The sequence below is a fragment of the Pteropus medius genome, unplaced genomic scaffold, assembly GCF_902729225.1.
Source record: "Pteropus medius unplaced genomic scaffold, Ma_sr-lr_union100, whole genome shotgun sequence".
Taxonomy (NCBI): Eukaryota; Metazoa; Chordata; class Mammalia; order Chiroptera; family Pteropodidae; genus Pteropus; species Pteropus medius.
Window position 1 is genome coordinate 1,766,411 of NW_024356333.1, and position 25,724 is coordinate 1,792,134.

Genomic DNA, 25,724 nt, shown 5'->3' on the forward strand with positions numbered 1-25,724 from the left:
AAGAGACAGGAATATTGCCCTGCCATTTGGTGGGGGCTGCAGTGTTGTCAAGTGAAAACCTTTCCTTCCACGTGCCTGCCGACGCAACGAACCTTCCAAAGCAATATTTGTCGTTTTGGGTCAGGGCGGCGGATACAAAAATGCCCATATGAAATGGCACAGATCTTGCACAGTGCCTGAGCATTGTCCCTGGTGCACTGGGAGACCGCGGGGGACTCTGGAAGAAGGAAGTCGGGCTTGTGACTCGGTGTCTTCTGGGCATGCCTCCTAATGATTGAATGAATAGGGGACGCCGCGTGAGATGGGGCAGGCTGTCGAAGCTCTCACAGTTGACGAGATGTTCTAGTTGTCACCGTAAATTGTGTTTATCATCCATTTTGGCTCACTAGATTGAGAAACCGGATCAGTCGCCGTGTAAGCCGGCGGGACCGACAGGGCCAGATGCAGCGGGAAGTAGCGGACAACGGGGTGGCTACCCACGGAGGGGAGCAGCTGGACTTGGGAGTGACGGTGTTCGTGGCCGTTTCCGTGGGCCAATTATTGGCATTAATGGTGTGGGGGTCCCAGGTAACGGTGTTCCGACTTCCGCCAAAGGCACGGATCGGGACCAGCTCCATAATTTGCGAGATCTGGCACAGAAGGAAAATACCGGGCCCTTTGCTTAAATATCATTAAGAATTTCAAGATGACATCAACGGGGCGCTCGACCAAGCGAGGGGCGCTTGTAAGCACAGGGTCCTAACTCTACGGATCACACACTCGTGAAGCTCACCTTGACAGGGCTGCCTATGTGGGAGTCTACAGCAGAACCAGAACCACGTCTCCTGTTCAAAACATCTCTACCATTGCCCTGTTCCATTTCATCCCACCTATTCCTCGAAGGAAACGTGTCCTGCTGCAGGTGCCTTCCATGTTTCCCTGGCCAGCTAACTGCTTCTCCGGGTGCTACGTGCAAGTACACAGTTAAGATGCGTTGAGATCGCGGGTAGGATGCGGGGCCGGGATGTTGACAGCCCTGAGGCCACTGGCCACGGAGGAGCACCTGGAACATGGCAGTCCCACCAATGAACCCTAACTTAGGGGGTGATCATCCCCTGGAAGATTTGTGATGAGTGGCGGGGTGCCTCGTACCTCTCCTGGATTGTCCACCTGGGCCTCATTGCTACGAGCTCCTTCCCACCTCCAGCTCTGTCGGAAGCCAGCCGACGAAGTAATTGAGGGTACCTGAAAGGGGGAGCATGGACTGAGGAAAAGAAAGAAGACAGAATTGCAGGAGGGATCACAGAATCAAGCTGTGTCTGTGTCTGTGTCCCCGAGTTTATTTAAAACACACTACTTGTAGCATCGCAATGAGAAAACAGCAGTCAAGACCCAAGGTCAGCCAAATTACTCATCCTACAAAACAATGAAGTTCTTACAACTCCCTTCTTGGAAAACACCGAGTGTTTAAAATAGTTTAGTGCCACTTATCTCAAAGCTCGCCAAGTTAGCTCAGCTCCCAACACAGCTCCGCTGTGTGCCACCTGTCTCTGTGGCTGGTCCCCACCGGCAGCTCCATGAAGGTGCCCGTTCTCGACGATGCCGCTCCTTCCACGTAGTCAGAAGCAAAGACAGGAACGTGGAGAAAGCCTCAGCTTCCTTTTTCACATTTCCCTTTTATTCTGTGCATCACACACACACACACACACACACACACACACACGGCAATATGGATATACGTGAATCTTCCAAAAGGTTGGAGGTTCTTAAAAGACATTTCTTTAAATCCTACGGGAGTCTGCCTCATTGAAGTCGGGGCTTTTCCTGTGCTATGGTCTAGATAAATTCAAAGCTCAAACTTATTAAGATATTGGAAAAATAATAACAGGACATGAAAGCAAGGCTTCCTCACAGTCTCCTGGCTCTTTCACAGATTGACAATCAACCTTGGTGTATCAGTTTCCTATTGCTGCCATGACAAAGCACCAAAAATTTAGTGGCTTTAGATAATACAAATGTATTCTCTTACAGTTCTGGGGGTCAAGGGCCTTAAGTCAGCTATACAGAGATAAAATGAAGATATTAGCAGGGCACGTTGTTTCTGGAGGCTCCAGGAGATAATGTATCCTTTGCCTCTTCCAGCTTCTAGAAGCTGCCAGAATTCCTTGGCTTGTGGCCACATCACTGCAACCTGCCGCCATCGTCACATTACCTTCTTCTTCCTTTGATCTTCTTGCCTGTCTCTTATAAGGATCTTCGTGATTGCTCAGATAATGAAGGACGATCTCCCCTAATCTCCCCTAATTTCAAAATCATTAATTTAATCACATCTGCAAGGACCCTTTTGCAATAAGGTAACAATTCATGGGTCCTGGGGATTAGGACGTGGCTATCTTTGATGCGGGCCGTTATTCAGCCTACCTCATGTGGATAAATTAATCTCTCTTGCAGCTCACCCTTTCCTGATCTTTAAAATGGAGTACTTACTTCCTGGGGTTATGGTTGGTCCCAGGAACTTGGATGCTGCTACAGAAACAAACAAACGAACACAAAAACTTAAAATGTGGAAGTGGTTTTGAGGTAAGGAGAACTTGGAGGCGCGTGATGGGATCGTGCCGTGAAGAGACCGTCGGTGGAAATCCGAACGTCCTAGGTGAGATCTCAGACTGAAGTGAGGAATGGACACTGGAGGACAGGTGATCCTTGTTATGAAGTGGAAGAGGAGTCGCTGAATTATGTCCTACTCGAGCATTTAGCTGAGGAGATTTCCAGGCATGGTGTGGGAGGTGAGGCCTGGTGTCTCCTTGCTGCTTATAGGGAAATGCAAAAGGCAAGAGTTTGGAGTGATGCATATGAAATGAAGCAAAGCAATCCGAGGATTGCCAGACGCCACGAGAAGTTAGGAACCAGCAAGGAAGGGTCCTCCCCAGGGCCTTCAGAGAAAGCGTGACTCTGCGGACATTTTGAAGTTAAACGCCCGGAAATACGAGACAGTATGCTTTTGGTAGCTGTGGCTGCGCGGTTCGGGGTGGCCCGTCACGGCAGAACCTCAGAGCTGCATAGTCGCCTTTCCCTTTCTCTCCACTTCTTTTTCTCTCGCCTGCCTTTCGTTCCATCCTCGGAAGCACCCAGAGGTTCTCCTTTCGCATCACATAGTCCGAGCGGCCCGCCTTTACTAAGAAAAAAAAAAAAAAAGAAAGAAAAATCTTCCCCATTCTCCACCCACACATCCGGCCCGCGTGGACCAGGGGAGGCTCGGTGACATGCGAAATGGTGGCTTTCCCAGAAAGGCATTTTTCAAACTCTGCCCGAGCCTGTTTTTTGGTGACTTCCTGTTGCCCGGGGTGCCCAGACCCTACAGCTGTTCCCATCTCATCTTCTTGACTTTTATCCTTTCTGGACTCAGGTACTTTACAGGAGAACTAAGCATTTGTCAACAATTTATACAACACCAAAAACAAACCCCCCAAATTGCCTCTCATCCAAAGAGACAGAGGAAATGAAGGCCTCCTGGACCCATTAGGGGGCCAGGCCAACTGCCAGGATGGTATGGGCTCGGTAGGTTGCAAGACCACCTCTGCCTGAAAGCGTGGCCCTGTCCCGCCGACGAGAGTCGATTTCACATTCTTACAGAATAGCAAATCCACAAAAAAGAATAGTGTTATCGAAGAAATAGGGAAGGGTGTTTTCCTTAAAAGTAAGACAAAACAAGCTTTAATGCATTTAAATATGCAGGAGACACCTGCCCGGGCTGCACTTGGCAGCACAGGTTCACTGACACCAGCTGACCGCTTGGATCCTCGTAGCTCACTGACACTGGTTTCGGTCCGCGAGCTTCGGAGCAGACTCTCGTATCAGCGCATCGGCACCGGCTGTCTGCCATTGACACATAAAATGTAGTCGGGAGGAGTATGTGGGTCAGATTCTGCCACTATCAAGATCTATGGCTTTAGACAAAGGGGGAAAAAAAACCCCAAAGCTCTCTGAGCCCCAGATAAGAAAATAGGGAGGGGAGGCGTTAAATGGTCTAAGTCCGATGCCTACCGTATTATATCATACGATCATATTTGGGCCTTACCCAGTGCAAACGAATACCCAGCAGCATGAGTCATGAGCCCTGGCCACTTACCCATACGACTTCTCAGACGTTGGATGGTTATAGTGATAAACCTGTTACAGTGAGCAGGGGACCTCGAAAGAAGACCCTAGGGATGGACCAGTATGGGGCTCTTGGCTTGAGGGGGTCTGGTGTGAGAGAGCAGTATTCCTATGGGCCCTCTTCTCCCAGTGCTTTGTGTCCCCATGGTCATCAGAGTGATATACAGTTACAGACGGTGACAGATATCAGCTCCGTTTACCACTTGGCACCAACAGCCAGAGAAAGCAGGAAGCAAAGTAGCAGGTGTTTCTCTCTCATACTCAGCGTGCCTACGGCTCTCTGACTCATTCGTCTTCCAAGATTTTTTTTTTTAGGCGAGGCAACCCTTGGCTGACCTTACAGATCGCACAGACCGTGTCAGTTTACGATCCCTTATTTTTTATTTTTTACGCCTACAGCACCTGGTCTTCCTAGATGGTCTCCCATCCAATTACTAACCAGGCCCGAGCCTGCTTAGCTTCCGAGATCAGATGGGATCGGGCTTGTTCGGGGTAGCATGGCCGTAGACCTTCCAAGACTTTTTAGTTCCCTCCCTTCAAAACCCACGACATTTGCTCGGCTTTCCCCGGAATGCACAGCCATTCCGTGATGCTAGTAGTAGATGAAGAGACTGCTTAGGAAGACAGGAATGGAGAGAAAATTCAGAGGCGGCCATATCTATCTGGTAGCATTCAGTAACTTGCCCTTTTTCTGGGATTTGCAATTTGGTTTGCACAATCTCTGCTATTATTTGCACTTCTTCCTTTTGTTTTTGATTCGACATCTTTTATTGCTTCATTGCAATCCACCCATGAACAGAATTTCCTTAAACGCTTTATCACGAATGATAGGAGCTGTAAATAAAATGTTAACAAAGAACAAAGAGATTATTTTATGTCTATCTCAGCATATCACAGCTCAAAACTTTTTTTGTTGTTTTTTATAATCCCCCGTGTTTCCGAGAAAAGAGCTAAACGATTTACCGTAAATTCTCTTCTGCACAGGAAAACATATTTCCTGCTTGGGCCATGGCCATTTCCTGCTTGCTATGTTTTACTCATTGTGCCCCCAAGTTGTGGTTTATAGCACAGGCTGGAAAGGCCAAGTTCCAGAGTCAATGTCCCCTTATTCGTACTTGCCGAAGTGTTCAGAGGGATGAGAGGAGTCAGGCTGGGCCAAGAAGAAACTTCGCCATGGAGATCATCACACTGAACTTGGCTCAAGATCCAGTTCAGACCCCTCTTCAGGCGGGTGCTGCCCTGCAGATGAAGGGGAAGAGCTTTCCTCTGAGTCTCCAAAGCCACACCAGAGCCTCGTTCAGAGCAGGCACAACACTTAGCACGGTGTTTGTTTTGATTTCGACATGAGCCAAACAAAACGGAGCTGCTCAAAATTGGAACAGGTGCTAATGGATGTCGCCATCTTTCAAAATCCTAGCAGCGAAGTTCTCGAAGGTTAGAGAGCTAATAGATAGCTAAGCAGCCCGACTGGTTTTGAATATCATTTATCGTGGAGAAATATCACTTGAAAGTTAAGATTAAAGGACCCATTTCTAGGCTGTGAAAGACTATAAATGACTACTTGGAAATCTAAGGTGACGTCAACATTCTCCCTATCTTGTGCAAAAGTGACATATTAGCATTTGGTGGAGAACCAAGGATTCCAGATAAAGATAGAAATCTGGAAGACAATGGCAGCTGTCACTTAGGTCCCCAGTTAGCGATATTTCATTCAACTCCACTAAAGAACAAGAAGGGAACATGAAACTATACACGAAACTGTACAACTCCACGAAACCACACACACGGCGGGAAAGAAGACAGGGAGAGTTAGCACTGGGCCAAAGTTCGTCCTAAAACTCCTGACAGGGTTTCTGCTTCTAGAGAGCATCGTGAGGAACCCTCCAGATTTACTACCGGTGGGACAATCATAACTGATAAAAACTATCTTTTAAAAAATTAAAGTCTCTAAAAGTTGCGCTAAGGTCATACAGCAAACAAAGAAATATATATATTTTTTTAACCTACTAAATCGTAGTAAGAAGAGTGAAGTCTACATATGGTGCTTGGGCCATGACTTACTTCCTCCCTCCCCAACCTACTCTTCAGCTCAGCTTGAAGTAAATTCCATTCTGGGCAGGTATGGCCAAGCAACGGGGCTTGCTCTCCCCGCAGCTAGAGTATATTCCCTTACCAACTGGGTCCTGCTGGCAGCATCTCTCCTCCCCTCCAACTCTGAGATGCGGGACTAAACTCCTGGTGAGTGCAGCCAGCAGCACCCTCCTGCTTCTCTGTTTGCAAGACAGAGACTTTAGACCAGGAGGAACAGGCTAAGAACACTGGGACCCCAACTGCTCACACTACCGTGTGATGGGGATTCTACACTGGGAGAGGCAGAAAAGACCAGAGCTGAGCCCTTGCTCAAGGCCCCGAGCTGTGGCTCAGAGACTTTGTTCAAGAAGAAACATAGTCTATAATATCAAAGAACTCCACAGTTCTCCTCAAAGGACATGACTTGATTTGAAACAGAGTGTGGGAAATTCAAAGGGTACTCTTGAAAACAATTAAGATTTTAACGGCAAGTAGTCTCGAGGAGGATGGTAACGCTATGAAAGCTCCAGGAGAAACCATAGGCCAGCAAGTTTACCAGAGAGAAACAGGAAAAGAGACAAGTGAAAAGAGTCCTCCCAGGGTCAGAGAAAACCTGAAAGACTGGCTACGAAAACCACCCATGCAAAGGAGACCACATTTAATTAGATCAGACCGGGGGGTGCTGTATGCCCGAGGGCATTGTCAGAAACAAGAGAGCCGTGGATTAGTAGACCTAGCATGTGGATGTAAAACCAACAGAGACACACAGATCAACAGAGAGATGATTGAAAGAGACAGTCAAAGAGAGCCCTGCTAAAACGAATGTCATCCCAGGTGACACCCCAAGGCTGAACCTTCCGAGAAGCAACACCAGAGGCTTCACTCTGCAGGAGACATGGGCTTCACCGGAAGAGTCCAGCCGAGTCGCTAAACAAACATACAAGCAATTGCAAATCGAGCTCTAGAAAAGCAGAAGGTAGATCACTATCCAGAGTTGCCCTACTATATTACCTAAAATGCTCAGATTTTTAATGAAAACTACAAGACATACAAAGAAACGGGAAAGTGTGACCCATATCCTGAAAAAATCAGGCAACAGAAACGGCCTGTGGGAGGGCCTACATATTGGATTCGAAGACCGGGCTTCAAAGCAGCAATTGCAAGTATGTAAATGAAAGAAACTACGATGACAATATCTCACCAAATAGAGAATGTCAGTAGAGAGAGGCATTATTTTTGTAAGAACAAAATAGAAATTCTGGAGTTGGAAAGTAGAACTGAAACGAAAAATTGACTAGAGGGGCTCAATGGCAGATTCGAACCAGCGGAGGAAAGACTCGATGACTATGAAGATATAATCGTTATAAACATACATGAGCCTCACAAATGAGCCCTGAAACACATGAAGCGAAGACTGAAAGGAGTCAAGGGGAAATAGACAATTGAACAATAATAGTTGTAGACTTCAATACCCCACTTCGAAGAATGCGTACAGCAACCGATCAGAAGGTCAACAAAGAAAAATAAGATGTGACCGACTGGGTCGACACTATAGCACTCTACCCAACAACAGCAGAATACACATTCTTTTCAAGTGCACAAGGAACATTCTCCTAAATAGAACATTTGTGAGCCCGTCAAATAAACTTCGATAGATTTAAGAGGCTTGAAAGCATACAGAGTATGTTCTCCAGGCAAACATAAAGTAAAATTAGAAATCCATAGCAGAAAAAAATTGGGAAATTCAGTAATAAGTGGATATGAAACAATATGATTCTAAATAACTAATGAATCAAAGACGATATCAAAAGGGAAATTATAAATACTTTGAGATGAATGAAAATGAAAAAGATAACACAGCAAACCTTATGGGGTGTAGCTAAAGCAATGCTTAGAGAAAAATTTATAGCTATATGTAATATAATAATTTATATACGAGATAATAATTTGTAGCTGTATATAATATATATTAAAAAACAAAGAAGAATGATCTCAAACCAATAACTTAGTATTCCACATTAAGGCAGTGAGAAATTAAGAACAAACTAAACCTAAATCAATGAGAAGGAGAATGGAATAAAGAGTAGAGTGGAATTTAATAAACTAGAGAATAGAAAACCAACAAAATCAAGACTTAGTTCTTCAAAAACATCAACAAATTGACAGATTTTTAGCTAGTTTGACCAAAAAATGTGGAGGAGAATTAAATTACTAAGCTCAGGAATGAAAGAGGAGACATTATTACTGAATTTACAGAAATAAAAAAACTATAAGAAAAGATTATGCCTAGGAAGACGAGGTGCTGTAGGCATAAAAAAATTAACTAAAAAGGGATTGTAAGATGACAAGGTCCTTGTAGTCTGTGAGGTCAACAAGGTTTGCCTCGCCTAAAAAAAATATATCTATATCTATATATATATCTATATATATATATACACATTATGAATAATTTTATACCCCAAGTTAGATGACATAGATGAAACAGACAAATTCATAAACCGCCAAAATTGACTCAAGAAAAAATAGAAAGTCTGAATAGACCTATCACATATAAAGAGATTAAATTACTAATAAAAAGTGTTACCTACAAAGGAAAATCCCACCCAGATGGCTTCACTGGGAAATTCTACCAAACATTTAAGAAGAATTAATACCGATTCTTCACAAACTCTTTCAAAGAGTAGAAGAAGAAGAATGTTTCCCACCTCATTTTATGTTGCCAATACTGTCCTGATACCAAACCAGAAAAACATATCACAATAAAAGAAAATCGCAGATCAATATCTCCTGTGAACACAGATGCAAAAATCCTCAGCGAAACACTAGCGAAAAGGATCCACCAATATATAAAAAGCAGCATACACCATGACCGAGTGGGACTTATCCCAGAAATGTAATATTGGTTTAACATTTAAAAATCAATTAATGTAATAAACCATGTCGATAGAGTAAAGAGGAAACAATGATAATCTCGATAAATTTAGGGAAAGCATTGGACAAAATTGAACACCTTTTCATAATAAAGACACTTCCACAATTTGCTAAAAGGCGTCTTTGAAAATTCTACAACCACTACCACACTTAATGATAAAAGACCGAAAGCTTTCATGCTAAAATCAGGAGTGAGGCGAAGAGACCTTGTGGTGTCACGTCACGTTAATGTTCCACATTGTGCAGGAAGGCAATTAGGCAAGGACAGGTCAATCGTCTGTAAATCAGTCAAGGTGATACACATTCGCAGTATGAAAGATAAAACTCATTTGACCATCCCAATGAATACAAAAAAAATTTGACGAAATTTAACATCCTTTCATGATAAAAACTCTCGACAAACTGGGTACAAACATAACAAAGGCCATATATGACAATCCTACAGCTAACATCATACTCGATAGTAAAAAGATGCAAGCTTTTCCTCTCAGATCGAGAAAAATACAAGGATACCCACTCTTACCTCTTTCATTCGACACAGCACTGGAAGTCCTAGCCAGAGCCAATAGGCATGACAAGCAAATAAAAGGCATCCAAATCAGAAAGGAAAAACTAAAATTGTCTCAATTTGCAAATGACATGATCTTATTCATAAAAAAATCCTGAAGACGCCACCAAAAACACTGTGAGTACAAACAAATTCAAGAAAGTTGCAGGATACAAAATTAGTATGAAATATCTAGGAGTATATTTAACCAAGGAAGTGAAAGATCTGTGTATTGAAAATCATAAGATGTTGATGAAAGAAATTGAAGAAGACACAAATAAATGGAAAGACACTCCGTGCTCATGGATTGGAAGAATTAATATTGTTTAAATGTCCAAAACGACCCAAAGCGATCTACAGATTTAATACGATTTCTATCAAAATTCCAATACGGTTTTCACAGAAGTAGAAAAAACAATCCTAAAATCTGTATAGAACCACAAAAGATCCAGAATACCCAAAGCAGTCTTAAGAATGAACAAAGCTGGAGGCATCACGCGTCCTGATTTTAAACTATATTACGAAGCTACTCAAAACAAAATAGTATGGTAGTGGCATAAAGACAGACACGTAGATAATGAAACAAAATGGAATCCCCAGAAATAAATCCATGTAGAAATGCTCAATTAATTTACAACAAATGAGCCGAGATTATACAATGGAAAAAGGATAGTCTCTTCAATAAATGGTGCCGAGAAAACCAATAGCCATATGCAAAAGAATGAAATTAAACTCCTACCTTACACCATACACAAAAATCAACTCAAAATGGGTTAAGACTTGAAGGTACAACCCGAAACTCCTAGAAGAAAACAAAGGGGGTCAACTTCCTGACATCAGCCCTTGGTGACGGTTGTTCGTATTTGACACCGAAAGCAAAAGCTTCTGCACAAAGGAAACCATCAGTAGGATGAAAAGGCAACCTACAGAATGGGAGAAAATATTTCTAAATCACATATCTAATAAGGGGTTCATATCAAAAATATACAGGGAACTTATACAATTCAGTAGCAAAAAAAACAAGCAATCCAAATTAAAAAATGAGCAGAGGAAGCGAATAGACATTTTTCCAAAGAATATATATAAATGGCCAACGGGAAAAGATGCTCCGCATGACGAATTGCCAGGGAAATGCAAATCCAAACCTCAATGAGATATCATCTCATACCTGTCAGAATAGCTATTAACAAAAAGAAAAGCCATAACGAGTGTTGGCGAGGACGTGGATAAGAGGGACCCCTGTGCACTGCCGGTGCAGCCGCTATGGAAAACAGGATGGAGGGTCCTCAAAAAATTAAAAATAGAACAACCCTACGATCCCTCTATCGAAAGGAAATGAAATCAAGATCTCAAAGAGACTTTGTAGCATGATCCACGGTAGCCAAGATATGGAAACGGCCTAAGGTCTGTCTATAAATCAATGGATAATGTTATATATACGTGTATATATAAAATGTTATATATCGTATTTGACCATCGGAGGATAATAAATACTATATGACATCACTTTTTTATGTGGAATTTTGCAAATCCAAACTCGTAGAAGTGGAGCATAGAATGGCGGTTACCAGGGTTTGGGGGTGGGGACACGGGACACGCTGGTCAAACAGTGCAAACTTCCAGTTAGAGAGGAGTGAGTTCCGGGGCATCTAATGGGTAGCACGGTGATTATAGTTCATGATACTGTCTTGCATACTCGCAAGTTGCTATATAACGAAAGAGAGTAGATCTTAAATGTTCTCAGGAGAAAAAAGAAACTGTACTTATGTGACGTGAGGCAGATGTTTGCTAACGCTGAGATGGTAAGTCACCATTTTGCAAATATATAAGTGTATCGAGTCAACGCACTGTACACTTTAAACGTACACAATATTATATGTGTCAATTATGTCTCAATAAAGCTCAATAAAGTGGGGGGAACCTAGGTGGCGTTTAGGGGGAGTGGAGTTCTTCACTGGAGATAATGAGCTGGTAAGAACGCCCGAAAATCAGAGCCCAGCTCATAAGCTTCAGATTAAGTGAATCCCCTCACTACATAAGGGAAAGTCGACTCCAGAGAGTTTGCATTGGGCAAGATCACACAGCTTTTTGACGACCTGGCCAGGCCCGGAGCCCGCACGCCACAAGCCTGTCTTCGCCTCTGCACACCATGACTGGCTCTTTTATTCCCCTTTCTCCTGTCATTCTTGAAAGGAGAACCTGGAAATGGAGCTGGAGACACACGTGAATGTCCAGTCTCGGCTGGACCAAGCCTTGTATGAAAATTTTCCATTCTCTCCCCGCTGTCCCTCTGTTTAATAGCTGGAAAAGCCTTCTTCATCTTACAGAATGGTGAGACAGACTCTGCACGTGGTGTTCCTGGCGCAGAGGACCACTTTGGTGACACTGTCCACCCTGACATCCAGTCAAGGATTCCTCCACAGATTCCTGTCTTGGGGACAGAGACTCTCAGGAGGCCATCTTATAGGAAAATACCTAAAAAGCGAAGGGAATTCAGATTAGTGATCAAAGCTAGAAGTGAAAACAGGTCTCAGAAACCAAAAATGCTCTTCTCCTCTGAGGTTATAGCCCCTGCTGGGGACATGTCAGGGGAACCTTCTGAAAACATCTCCATAGTTCAGAGCAAGGGGGTGGGCAGCCCAGAGAAACTTCGCATCCCCACGGCCTCACTGGCCAGTGCTTCTGTCACTTTAAGTCACCCTGGGCCGCCGCTCCGGAGTTTCCTGCACTCTGAGGTTTGAGAGGCGGGGACACTTTCCGTGCGTTGGGGCAGACGACCTGCTGCACACACAACCGAAGGGAAAGCAGTAGGTCTGGGGCATCTTGGGCCAGCCTCAGAGCCTGTCACCAATTCTGCAGGAAAGGTGAGCCTCGGTAGGGGGAGGGAGCCGGCCGCAGAGTCGGAGCTGTGAGGACGGGGAAGAATTCAGCGTCCGGTTGCAGCCGGCTGAGTGAGCACCTCGGGTTCTCCTAGACACCAGGTAGGGGAGCGGGACTGGAGAGAGTGACTTCGCACTCTCAAGTGTTTAAGGACGTTCTGACTTTCACACCCAGTAAGTCTGGAACAAGTGGTGGGCATCTTCTCCAGCAGCTTCTCCAGCCCCGGAGGCTCACGCTTCTGTAGGACTGACTGCTCTCGCCTACCCTGCTCCCTTAATACACTTGCTAGGACTCCCGCGGGGAACCAAACACACTTCATAAGGCAGTAAACACTCCCCAAAGCATAGTCGGCACCGGCAAAGATATTTCTGAGGTCTTACAAGCCAGCCTACCCCCAGAACAAGTTGTAAAGTGAAAATGCTGTGTGCGTCTGGGCTGAACCTCCCGGCACACTCCACTCTGCTCTGAGAGCCCACAGTGCCCACTAGAGGGTCTCGCAGGAGCCATGCAAGGTCATAAGTATGGTCTGCAACCCCCTGCCCCTTTAACCTGTGCTTGCCAAGCCCAGCCGCCTAGGTCTGTGTGGGCCGCTGAGCCACCTCGATGTCCTCACCGCCTCTGGATAATGAGTGTTTGGGCCAAGAGAACCGATCCAGAAATTCGGATCATGGATGAATGCGTCAGAATCATGGGCGGGGCGGGGAAGGGGCCTAGTTACTTTTTAAAAGAACAGATATGTGAAGCAGAATCTCTAAGAAAGAAACATTTTAAAGAATCCCCAACCTAATTAATTCCCGGAGGGAGCAGGTTCAGAAAGTGCCGGACTAGGTGAATAAACTCGGGCGCTTGGAAGGTTAAGATTGCCCCATTTTTCAGTACTGTGAGCCTGCTGTAAAGCCAGACCTCAGCTCTTAGGAACTAAAAAGGACTTCAAACCCTGCTCCAAACTCTGTGAGAAGTTCTAAAGGGCCATCCGAGGGCCCTGCGTGTGCCCAGTGCTTCCTCAGCTCCATCCTGGACACGGCCTCTTGCTTTAGCTAAATTCTTGTCCTTTGCTCTGAGTCTGTGGCTGTCTGTCCATTCGGCTCTGCTGTCAGTCACGGGAGTGTGCTGGCTTCTACACACAACGTCATCACAAAGGCCCGGGGGTGCACCTTACGGAAGGCGTGAGGGGATGGCAGGGGGGCCCCTGCAGAAACACGGACACCTTTGGACTGAGGACCAGGAAGCCCGTCGTCTAAGTCCTTTGGCCAGAGACCAGGTATCCGGCCAGCCTCTCCCGCTGCTTTTGCTTGTGTGGCACCAATGGGAGAGAACACGGTGTCACCTGTGGTAAGCAGGCGGACGACAGGGAGAGGGAGAATTGGAAACGAACAGAAAGGTGCAGCACAGACGGGACTCAGAGCGTGGGAGAGGCTGAAGGGTCACGGGCGTGAGAGCTCGAGGCTGCTGGAAAAGAGGCCTTGGCATCTGCTCGGGGGAGGGGCAGCAGAGCGAGGGGGGCAGGTGTCACGAGGCTGGAGAAAAATGAACATCTAACGCTGCTCGCCGACATCGTGTTAGTCGCCCCTCTGCCCTTTGCATCTGGGTCCCCGGAAGGACAAAACTCAGCTCACTGGACGCTCCCGCAGTGTGGCCCCAGCCCCAGGCGGGTCCCTCCAATGTTCCTCCCTCGGCTCTGATGCGCAGGGAAGCAGGGACCGTGACGTTCTCACTGTGGTGTCACCAGCTCTTTGGGGTTTGCCTGACCCGTCGTAGGCACTGAGACCATTGACTCGTGTGAAGGAACGAATCAGTGGATGACAGGACGAACTGTGTTTGGGACTCTTTCAGGTGAGCATGGGAGGACGGAAGATGGCAAGAGATGAAGAAAGCGCCTACGGTAAGAACAAGCCTCGCCCTGCGCGCTGCCCCCAGCAATGAGCTCTGGGTGCTGAGGGGACAGGCAGACTGGGGCTGAGCACGCCAGCCCCGGAGGTGTCTCCCAGCTGCCTGGGGGAGGAGCGAGAGCCTGACATGTGCATTGGAGCTGGGTCTCTGCCTCGGCCCAGCCGTGAGGTAGCAACTTCTTTGACTAGCCTGCACCTCTGTTCCCGAAATGTGAAATGAGGGCAATAACCCCCCTCTGACCCCCAAGAAGAGCATGGAGAGGGCATCAGATCATGCCCTAGAGGGAGCATGACTGCCAGGGAGATGCGAGAGCCAGGATGGAGGGTTGAACAGGCATCTTATTAGGCAGCGGGTTTAAGAGGGAGGAGCGGGCGGAGGAGGGGGAAGGAAAGCGATGATGTCATCCAATCCCCTCGACAGCCCTCAGAGAAACGACTCCACGTCTTTATTCCCGGCTTTTGCACAGAGGTTTAACACTTAATCTGAGCAACTTGCAAGGCCGCACAGCTGGCGACGGCGGGGCCCTGAGTCCAACCCAGGGCGTCTGGGACTCCGGACGGCCCTTCGCACCCGGCCCCCCGCCCCTCCCGCCCCTCCTGGGGGTGGGGATGGGATCTGGGAGAAGCGTGGCAGAGGCCACCGAGCCGGCACATGGGACAGCCCCGCCCGGTGTGCACCAGCACGGGTGATGGCAGCTGACGTCCCGTCTGGCATTTTGGAGGGGCGCCCTCTACAGAAGCGCTCGCCAGGTGCTGAGCGTCCGCAGGTGCTCGAGGTGAAGCCCAAGACGAGAAAGACCCCGGAGGCACCATCCCCCGGCTCAGAAAGCTCCGCCCAGACCAGAGACCTGAGGGCGGGTGGGGTTGGAAGAGCTGAGCCGGGCACCACGGCTCTGCCTCGTTCGAGGGCGTCCGGGGGTCCAGGTAGCCAGGACGCGTGCTGTAAGGTTTGGAAGCTGACGAATGGCTTGTCCTCCAGGTTCCGAAGACACCACGCAGGAGGCCCCACGGCTGAGGCTCATCCTGGCGGGGAAGACGGGGGCCGGGAAGAGCGCCACGGGGAACAGCATCCTGGGCCAGAAGCGCTTCCTCTCCAAGCTGGGCGCCACCTCGGTGACCAGAGCCTGCGAGGTGGGGAGCTGCAGGTGGGGCCGGTGGCGCGTGGAAGTCCTGGACACGCCGGACCTTTTCGGCTCCCAAGTCCACAGGACAGACCCGCTGTTCGAGGAGCGGACCAGCTGCTACCTGCTGTCGGCGCCCGGGCCCCACGCGCTGCTGCTGGTGACCCAGCTGGGCCGCTTCACGGCGCAGGACCAGCAGGCCGTGCGCGCGCTCAAGGCGCTGTTCGGCGACAGCGTGGTGGCGCGCACCGTCGTGCTCTTCACGCGCAAGGAGGACCTGGCGGGCGCCTCGCTGCGGGGCTACGTGCGCGACACCGACAACCGCGCGCTGCAGGCGCTGGTGGCCGAGTGCGGGGGCCGCGTGTGCGCCTTCGACAACCGGGCGGCGGGCGCGGAGCGGGAGGCGCAGGTGCAGGAGCTGCGGGCGCTGGTGGAGCGCCTGCTGCGGGACCACGACGGCGCCCCCTACTCCAACGACGTGTACCTCCTGGCGCAGGAGCTGGCCGGCGGGGACCCCGAGCAGCGGCGGCGCCGGGTGGCGGAGAAGCTGGCGGGCCGCACGCGGGGGTGGCGCGGCCGGCCGTGGGGCAGGCTGCTGGACTGGCTGCGCGCGCGGCTGTCGCCTTGGAAGCTGCGTGTAGCCGCGCTGCTGGGCACTTTGCTTGCGTTCTACCTGCTGGTCAGCAGGCTCTCGCCAGAGGTCAATGGTGAGTGACAGGCTGTAAATAGGACTTGGACTCATCCACTGACAATCGCATTCATCCCCGGGTCTGCGCTCCCGGAGGCAGATCATCTGACCATAATCTACCAACGACAGATCCCTGCTAGTCTCATGTCTGGCCCCCCAAAACCTCCTCGTGTGACCTCGCCCTCCCTTAGTTCTCCCCTTACTGAGGCCCAACGACCGTTTTCGCTTTTGCCTGTTTCCCACCGAGCTCAAGCTGCCCTCCCCGGTCACTGAATTGTCTTCACTCCTGAAAGCAGATGAGGAGCATTTGTCCACTCATTCCTGGTCTCCCCCAGGGGATCAAGGGCGAGAGCCAACTCAGAGCTTCAGTCCATACCCGTTTGTTTGAATTAATCTGAATTGAATGAATAAACTGTACTGGACAATCACACCGTGTTAAAGGAAGTTAATACTTATAGATGTTTGTTTATCTGCCTTATATGCCCGTTGAACAGAGACACTGCTGTTATTTCAAAACCCATCTGCAAAATCCACACACCCACCCGAGACAGACACATACACACACACTGGCGTGTATTCTCGTAAGAAGTACCATCCATCTCTCCCAGAAGGGGACATCTCTCCCTGTGTCCCCATCCAGACCCTTCAGCAGCTGGAATGCAGCCGCTTCTACAAGTCCAAGGAAACTATAAGGAGAGACTTGAGTCCCTAGCATCCACTGAGACCCTGCAGAAAGTCTGCTTCGAAAGAGGAGTTTTCTCTTGAAAACTGGCTGACTCACACTCACAGGATGAGGCTATGCTTTTCAACTCAGGGATGAATCCAAAAAATCAAGAGGTTTAGAAATTTAGTTTCCATCTCGAAATAAATGGCAAACGGGTCTTCTTGGGCTGAGAACTGGTGATTCAGGGATGGAGTAGTCATCCCCTCTGTCCCAGGCAGGTCTGGAGGAGCCAGCTCTATGGTCCAGGTAAAATGAGCCAGTTAGCCTGTTGTTGTCCTGTCTCTCCACCCTCACCCATGAACTTGCTCTGTCCCCAGCACCTCCACCCTCACCATGAACTCAAGTGCATCTCTGATTCTACTGTGTAATCCCAGACCTTTCCCGTACAGTTTCCTCTGCCCGTTGCCTTCACAGCCAGGATTCGCAGGTTACTGATGACCTCAGATCACCAACGAGACACATACAAGTGGAAAAGGGCCTGCAACAACTGAGCACGTGTTGGAGCAAGAGGCCCACAAGCCCTGCATGAAACCATCGCAAACACTGACGGGAACCCAGTGCAAAACGCTGAGACTTGAAATTTCAGTGTTGGTGTAAGGGCTGTGTACGGATCCCAGCGGAGGCACGGACTGGGCATCTTGAATTTGGTCCGGTTCACTTTTCAAGACACTCTCGGGGTGAACGAACAGGATGACTCTGCCACTGTCACTCTGCTGAGAAAGAGGATGGTCGCTGGTGAAAGAAGATCTGACTAGAGAACAGCCAAGTGTCAGGTGTGAGCAATGAAATGTTTTAATCCATGAGGCAGACAGTGAGAAACATTCGATTCCTGCTCTTTGGCTGGAGGGGAATGGAGCGCAGAGCGGACCCAAGGGACAGTGATCGGTGGGAATGTGAGAAAGGGCCCCCAGAGACGCCAGACGGCAGGACACTCCCACCCCGCTCAGGCTGAAATCCAGGACACCTTTGTGGGCAGTGTTTAGGGGCTACCTGTATGTGTGTGGCATAGCTGTAAAAGGATGCCATGAAAAATATCTGATGGATAAAGCTAATGGATAAAACAAACTAATGGATAAAAAACAATATACAGTGTTGGAACAATTGATTATCCACATGGAAAATGATAAATTTGGATCCCTATCTCACACTATATACAAATATTAGTATACACAATGGATCCTACAGGTAAATATGAGTGAAAATTATAAAGCTCTTAAAACAGGTGTAAATCTTCATGACTATGGATTAGGCAATAGTTTGCAATATATGACACCAAAATCACAAGCACCAAAGACAAATAGATCCACTGGATTTCCTCAAAATTTAAAACTTTTGTCCTTTAAAGAACACCGTCAAAAAAGTGAAAAGACACCCCACAGAATGTGAGAAAAAATTTGCAAATTATACATCCGATAAAGATCTAGTATGCAGAACACATAAAGACTTCTTACAACTCCACAATGAAAAGGCAAATAACCCAATTTTTAAATGGGGAAAATCTATGAATAGACGTTTCTCCAAAGAATACACACGAATGGCCAATAAACACATGAAAAGATGATCGGCATCATTGGTCATCAGGGAAATGCAAATCAAAACCAAAATGAGGCGCCACTTCATACTGACTGGGATGGTTATGACTAAAGAAACAGAAAGAACAAATAAGAAATCCTGGTGAGGACGTGGAGGAAGGGGACGTGTTCACTGCCAGTGAGGATGCGGCATAGTGCAGATACTGGGGAAACGCGTCCGGAAGTTCCTCAGGAAGCTAAACCTAGAGTCGCCGTGTGACTCAGTCATGCCACTCCTAAGCATATACCCAAGAGAAATGAAAACATGTGCATACAAGACTTCTACGTGAATGGGAAAGCGGCATTGTTCATGATGCCCGGAAAAGTGGAATCCACCCATATGTACGTCAACTGACGAATGGGTACATCGAACATGGTATATCCACATGATGGAATATTACTTAGCCATGAAGAGGAACGGCGCCGGATACATGGTAAGACATGAACGAAACTTGAAAGCATTATGCTAAGTGAAAGGAGCCAGGCACGAAAGACCACAGAAAGGTGTGATCCCATTTACACGAAACGTCCCGAAACTGGAGTGGGCTCATGAGCGTGTCCTTCAGACGGGCAAAGCTTGAATTTCCTGTACCCTCTCACCATTTGTATTCGGCTTCACTTTTGAAGCTTTTCTCCCCTTTTATGAGTTGAATTGTGTTCCCCCAAAAGATACACTGAAGCCCTAAACCACAGTTCCTATGAATGGGAACTTATTGAGAAATAAGGTCTTTGCAAGACTTGTTAAGATAAGGCCATTAGGGTGGGCCTTAATCCGTTCTGACTGGTGTCATCAGAAGAGGGACATTTGGACAGACAGACACAGAGGGAGGACAGTCATGTGAAGACGGAGGCAGAGGATGGAGAGGTGCTGCCATCCTCTCCGAGGACTGCCTGAGGCCGCCAGAAGCTGGGAGAGGCAAGGAAGGACCCTTCTCTACAGTCTTCAGAAAGAGGGAGCACGGCCCTGCCCACACCTTGATTTTGGACCTCCAGCTTCCAGAACTATGAGAAAATAAATTTCTGTTATTATAAGCCACCCAGTTTGTGGCACTCTAGTCACGGCAGCCCTGGAAAACTAATCCACCTCCACGTCGTGATCCCTTCCACTCACCCCAGTCAACACGCAATAACTCATGTTGGTGCCATTCAGGGAGAGGAAACAGTGGGCGGTCCATAGGCAGGTGAGCAGGGCAGTAAGGGGAATGTAGACCACCCCCATGTCACCCTATTCCGAGGATGGCACAGAGATGGCACTAATGACTTGGGAGGACATTGTTCTGGGGGACCAGCTGCTAACAAAACAAAAACAAACAAACAAACGAATGAAAACAAGCTGAGGTCCACTGTGGAGGTGAGTGACATTCCAGTACCAGAGCAGCTGATACATAAGGACAGACTTGGAAGAACCAGGAAACCTACACTCCTGATCAGAGGGACATCATGCTCCACCTCCATGGTGGTGCAGGGTCAGCTCTAGGTTGTTCATCAGACGCTGTAGCGATCGGAAGGATGTGACACAATATTTTTCAATTTTTGGCAAAAAAAAAAGGGAGGGGGAGCTGTCAACCCAGAATTCTATAGCCAGAGAGAGTGTCCTTCAAGAGCGAAAGGGGAATCAGGACGTTCTAAGATGGAGGAAAATTAATTAAGGGAATTTGTCTCCAGCAGACCAGGACCAGTCTGTGGCCTGTTAGGAACCAGGCCACACAGCAGGAGCCAGCGAAGCTTCGTCTGTATCTGCAGCCGGTCCCCAGCACCAGCATCACCGCCTCAGCTCCGCCTCAGATCCTCAGGCGTTAAGTTCTCATAGGAGCACCGGTTCCTGGTGCCACAAAGTTTGTGGACCGCTGTCTTAAATGGTCATCAGAATCTGAGAAAATGCCGAGTCGATGGCCCTCCATGTGGAATGCTAAGTCCAGAAAGGGACTTTTCTGGACTTGGAAGATACTCCTGACACTGTCACTGTAGGATGGAAAAGTATATGGTAAATGACCATTGCCCTTGTTTTTCTACTCATTGCTGAGGCCAGTCTCCCGTATTGTTGAACATGATCCCGTGGGGATAGCGTCCCCCACCACACACCTGTCCGCTGGTCCCACCGCTCACTCACTCCTCGCTTGGCTAGCCCCGGCCCACCGATTACGACATAACTAACCCTGTGGGCGTGATCGACTACAACTAGTATCATTTAGCCTCTTGGTGACAATTGCTGCCTGGTGGGGCAGACATCTTCCAGGCTGTGGTGCCAAGCAGCATCATGGAACCCTGGGAATACACGGGTCCCCTCCCCGCAGCATCCTCCTCCGTCCACTCCGAGTGACATCAGGGACTCCAGCTTTCTTTTAAACAGGAGCGAGGAAATGGAGGGCCCACGCCAAGCCACCCACCGCACAGGACCCGGAGCCATCATCTAAATCTCAGAGGTCATCCTCCTTCGGTCCCTCCAAGGACCTCTTCAGATAAGACTATAGGAAATGTGGAAATCGCAAGTCAGAGTTAAATGGGAAGAAATCTGAATTATGAAACAGTTTCTCTTCCCTTGTCTGTGCTCAATTTAGAGAGAAAAAGAAAATAATATGCAGTATTGAGAAAGGGGTGTCGAAATATCCAACGTCGAATGTGGATTTGTCAATTTCTCCGTTCATTTGCGAGAGCTTTCACTTTTTTTTTTTTTTAATGCCTACAGCACCTGGGCTTCCTGGGTGGTCTCCCATCCGTGTACTAACCGGGCCCAACAGTGCTTAGCTTCCAAGATCAGACAAGATCTGGCTCGTTCGGGGTGCCATGGCCTTGTTCAGGGCGGCATGGCCGGAGACGGCTTTCACTTCTTAAGTTTTGAAGTCACCTTGTTTGTTCTGAAGCTCAGTCACTTAGGGAGCATATGCGCATTCAGTGTTATTGTGTCTCCTTGGTGAACTGACTTATTTATCATGATAAAAGATCCTTCTTTATCCCTGGAGTAGAGATGGCATCCTTTTTGAAGCCTGCTTGGTCTGACATTCATGCAGCCACTGTGGGCTGCATATACTTAGTCCAGCACAGTGTGTCTTTTTCAGTTCTTCTCCTTAAACCTGTCCATGTCTTTATATTAAAAGTAGAATTTCCTTTAGATAGCATACAGTTGGGTCTTGTTTTTTTTTAGCCAGTCTGATTATTTCATAATTGGAGCATTTAGAACATACGATCGATATGATTGTGCTTAAATTCGTTATCTCGCTATGTGGTTCTCCTTGTTTGGTCAGCTCTTCCTTTTTTCTGCTTTTTTGGTGAATTTTTAAAATTCCGTTTTATTTCTACTATTGCCTTATTAGCGGTACCTCATTTTATTTTCTTAGTGGATGCTCTACAATTTACAATATGCCCCTTTAACTTATCTTCTGCCTTCAGTGACTCTTATATCACTTTACATATACTGTGAGATCTTTACGACGTTATGCTAGTACTTCCTCCCATCTTCTGCGTTATCGATGTTATACATTTTACATTTACGTAAAATAAAGTCAGCGATATAGTGTTACGATTGTGCTTTCAAGAGTCAATTGTTTTCTGAAGAAATTCGTAAATGATACAAAGAATCGTCTGCATGAATCCAGTTATTTAAGATTTCTGGTTTCTCATTGCTTGGTGGAGATTCCAGTTGTCTGTCATCCGCTTTCATTCAAGATACACCTGACCGACTGCATGGATCAGTTCTGTGCAGCCTATTGTTCAATGTCTGCAAACCACACACACACACACACACTCACACACTCACACACACACTCACACATAATACAAGTCTTAGCAAATTTTAAAATATTGAAAAAACACCACTTGCCTCTTCTAACCGCAACAGTATGAAACTTGGGAAATTAGTAACAGGAGGAAAATTGGAAAATTCACACAAAAACATGGAAATTAAACAATACATTCCTGAACAACCAATGAGCCAAGGAAGACGTCAGAGGGAAATAGAAAAATATTTTGAAACAGACAATGGAAACACCACATACAAAAACGTATGGGATGCAGTAAAGGTAATTTTAAGAGCGACAGTTATAGCAATAAATGCTTACATTAAGAAAGAAGAAAGATCTCAAATAACGACTTAACTTTACAATTCAAGGAACCAAGAAAGAAAAAACAACAACAAAAAAAAACCAGGAAGCCCAAACTTAGTGGAGGAAAGAAATAACAAAGAGCAGAGTGGAAATAGAGATCAGAAAAACAATGGAAAAGATCAACAAAACAGAGAGCTGTTTTTTTGAAAAGATAAACAAAATCGATAAAACTTTAGCTAGACTAATTTTAAAAACACAGAGAAGACTCAAAATCAGAAATGAAAGAGGAGATGTTACGATCGATACCACAGAAATACAAAGGATCATAAGAGACTACTATGAACGATTTAATTAGACACTAACACGTGGATAAACTCGATAAAATGGATAAAATTTCTTCAACCTAAAGAAACAGAAAATCTGAACAGACCAAGAATGAGTAAGGAAATTAAATCAGTGATCAGAAATCTTCCAACAAAGTAAAAACCTATACCATATGGTTTTATGGGTGAATTCTACCAAACATCTAAAGAAGAATTACTACCATTCCTGCTCAAACTCTTCCAAAAATCAAAGAGGAAGGAACACTTCCAAACCTGTTTTACGAGACCAAAATAACCCTGATATTGAAACCAGACAAGAACACAACAGGCCAATATCTCTGGTAGGCACAGATGCAAAAATCCTCAACAAAATATTAGCAAACCAAACTCAACAGCACATTAAAAGGATCTTGCACCACAAGCAAGTGGGATTTAAATAGGGTGCACCTTCTTTTATTAGAGTAAATTTGTGCCTTACCTTGGTGGCTATCGTGAAACTTTTGCCACAAAAAGTGTCTATGGCCAAAAGAGATTCAGAGCCACAGGATCTAACAGCTTCTGGCCAGTTGATAATACTACAGATATCAACCAAACCATAGTTTCCTGCCGTGGATAACAGACATTCTTCTACATTGCAAGAAATGAAGAAAGTGCTGACGTACGACAACCCCAAAATGACCCCGATTATGATGAGTTTGGCCTCGTAGCTAAACTCTTGTCAAAGCTTTGTTGCTACTTGCTATGCAATTGCAGATGTGAGACATCTGTGAGACGGGGTATTAAAAAACAAAACAAAACAAAACACACACACACACACGCAAACTTATTTCCCCGAACAGTGGCCTCTAATTATATATACATTACTTGGTGGCCAGAGGAAGGGGAGCCCAATGACACCAGTACACGTGTCACCAGGTTATGCGTTAATAAGGGGCACAATAAATTTAAGTAAGTAAATTTGACACCAAAAAAAAGTAACCGGCCCAAGATTTTGCATTATACTAGTTTTTTTCCTGCATGAGATTAACATGCCATCGAATGCAGAAATATGGCTGGTTTCTTAGCAGAAATTTTCGGACATAGTATTTCAAATGAACGTGGTAACTTATCAAGCAGTTTTCTAAGTACCCAACGAGGAGCCCGTACTGAAATGATCTTTAGAACCCCAGCTCTAAGGAACAAACAAGTCACCGACCTCAAGCTGCACGAGAAGCCACCCCAGAATTTAAACCTCAAGTGCAAAATAATAAGCCAATCTCAGATACAACCCCCTAGACCACAAAGGAAGAATGAGCTGAAAACCAGGAAGCACATCAGTAACACATTCTCTCCGCCACCCTCGAGATGGAGAGATAGAGGCGGGGAACAATCAAGAACCTAAAAAAGAGGCAAAGCAACCAAACACCCGAAATAACAAGCAGCAACCAGCCAACAGCTAGCAAAAGCCAGATGCAGAAAATTAAAAAAGAGACAGCCCTCTCTTAAGAGCTAGAAGACTTTGAATCGAGTCTTTTAAATATTCTTAGAAAACAAATTGGAAACCAGAAATAAGCACCAATATATCTTCTCATTAACCCTGATGGAGTACCCTCAGCATTCTTTGGTCCACACTTGATGTTCGACTATAATGTATCCAATATTCTGAAGGTGTGGGAAATTTTTTAACGTTTGTTAAAGTGACGTTTCCTACCTTTCAATATAATGTGGAAAGAAGGAGGCGTAAGGTGAGTTTGGTTTTTTTGACCAAATCTGGACAGACTGCAAGAGAGATGTTATTATCCACAGGGACAATAAGGGACGGGACCTCATACACACAAACGAAACATCTTACAATTTTTTAAAAACAAGCAAAAAAGGAAGAGAGTGATCAAAAAGGAAGAGGGAGGCACAAGTGCGGCTGACTCGTGGGCAGACTCCTCCAGAAAGTTCCTGAGACTTAAAAAAAAAAAAGAAAAGAAAACCCGCATATAAATAATTGTGTATGAATTCCCCGTGGGTTGGTTTTTTTTTTTTGTATTTTTTTTTAAGTGATAATACTGCATTTTGGGCTTTCGGAGTTGTGGTCTGGACTGGTAGACTGCATAATTTCACAGGAACGAGGAAACAGAGAAAAGGCTGAAGAACAAGGAAACAAAACTCTTAGAAATCGAAGGAAGGATTTCGAACTCTTACGCAGTATAAATTTATTGTTTGGACCTAATTTCACCCAGTCATCAAGGAGTAGGGACACTCGACTGACATATGACTGACAAATTATACATTGAGGGCCTTGGCCTTATCGGATATTGGGATATAATTTAACAAAAAGGATTCTTCTGTCACCAAGGGTTTTATAATGTACTTGGGGATACAAACAGGAAGTACCAAGCACTTGATCTGGGTAGGCATAGAACGCGATAGAAGCAAATAGAAGAGCAGTTAAGTCAGCCTTGGGTGGGGCAGAAAACGTTCCTTAAAAATGTGAGATTTAAGATTAATCCTTGAACCTAAGGGATGAATCGGGGCGGTCATCCGCAGCACATGTGCATGTCTGGGGAGGTGGGGGAACAGTCAGACGTGGGGACCGCTGCCGTAGGAAGCCATGTGAGCGGAAGGGCAGGACACGTGGGTGTAACTCTTTGAGTATAAGTCGTGATAAATGAGCGGATAAATGGATGCCACAATATAAAGGGCTTTGCTTAAAATACCAAGGAGTCTGGAACGTGTGAGGACAGTTGGGAAGCATAAAAAAAATAAATAAGTTGAAGAGCATCACAATTACATTTCTTCGTTTATCGGGCTTTTTTAGCATAAGCGGGTGTTG

The 25,724-nt window shown here is 46.4% G+C and overlaps 1 protein-coding gene, 1 long non-coding RNA gene and 1 pseudogene across 5 annotated transcripts; 1 reads left to right on the plus strand and 2 right to left on the minus strand.

Moving 5' to 3' along the window:
* Positions 1 to 170: 170 nt before the first annotated feature.
* Positions 171 to 1,306, minus strand: LOC120601468 (uncharacterized). The gene is made up of 3 exons (XR_005652446.1): positions 1,132 to 1,306; positions 773 to 1,042; positions 171 to 629 (listed from the first exon to the last, which is right to left on the minus strand). It is a non-coding gene; the product is annotated as an uncharacterized LOC120601468 (long non-coding RNA).
* A 3,221-nt stretch (positions 1,307 to 4,527) lies between these two features.
* Positions 4,528 to 4,646, minus strand: LOC120601560 (uncharacterized; annotated as a pseudogene).
* Positions 4,647 to 12,409: 7,763 nt separating this feature from the next.
* LOC120601464 (GTPase IMAP family member 1-like) lies at positions 12,410 to 16,691 on the plus strand. 4 transcript variants are annotated; one of them, XM_039861164.1, is made up of 4 exons: positions 12,506 to 12,549; positions 12,660 to 12,738; positions 14,399 to 14,447; positions 15,434 to 16,691. In XM_039861164.1, the coding sequence occupies exons 3-4, from the start codon at positions 14,405 to 14,407 to the stop codon at positions 16,288 to 16,290; spliced, it is 900 nt and encodes a 299-aa protein (XP_039717098.1). In that variant the 5' UTR covers positions 12,506 to 12,549; positions 12,660 to 12,738; positions 14,399 to 14,404; the 3' UTR covers positions 16,291 to 16,691. The 4 variants fall into 4 exon arrangements, with proteins under 4 accessions (XP_039717096.1, XP_039717098.1, XP_039717095.1 ...); XM_039861162.1 differs by lacking the exon at positions 12,660 to 12,738 and having other exon boundaries at positions 12,410 to 12,549; XM_039861161.1 differs by lacking the exon at positions 12,506 to 12,549 and having other exon boundaries at positions 12,570 to 13,826.
* The last annotated feature ends 9,033 nt before the right edge of the window (positions 16,692 to 25,724 follow it).

What these genes read in the sequence shown, in the direction of transcription:
- LOC120601464 (XM_039861161.1), top strand. Translation starts at nt 13,740, where the DNA reads ATGGCAGGGGGGCCCCTGCAGAAACACGGACACCTTTGGACTGAGGAC. An exon ending in GTCCTTTGGCCAGAGACCAG is followed by an intron (nt 13,827 to 14,398) that starts GTATCCGGCCAG and finishes GGACTCTTTCAG; the next exon opens with GTGAGCATGGGAGGACGGAA. An exon ending in AGATGAAGAAAGCGCCTACG is followed by an intron (nt 14,448 to 15,433) that starts GTAAGAACAAGC and finishes CTTGTCCTCCAG; the next exon opens with GTTCCGAAGACACCACGCAG.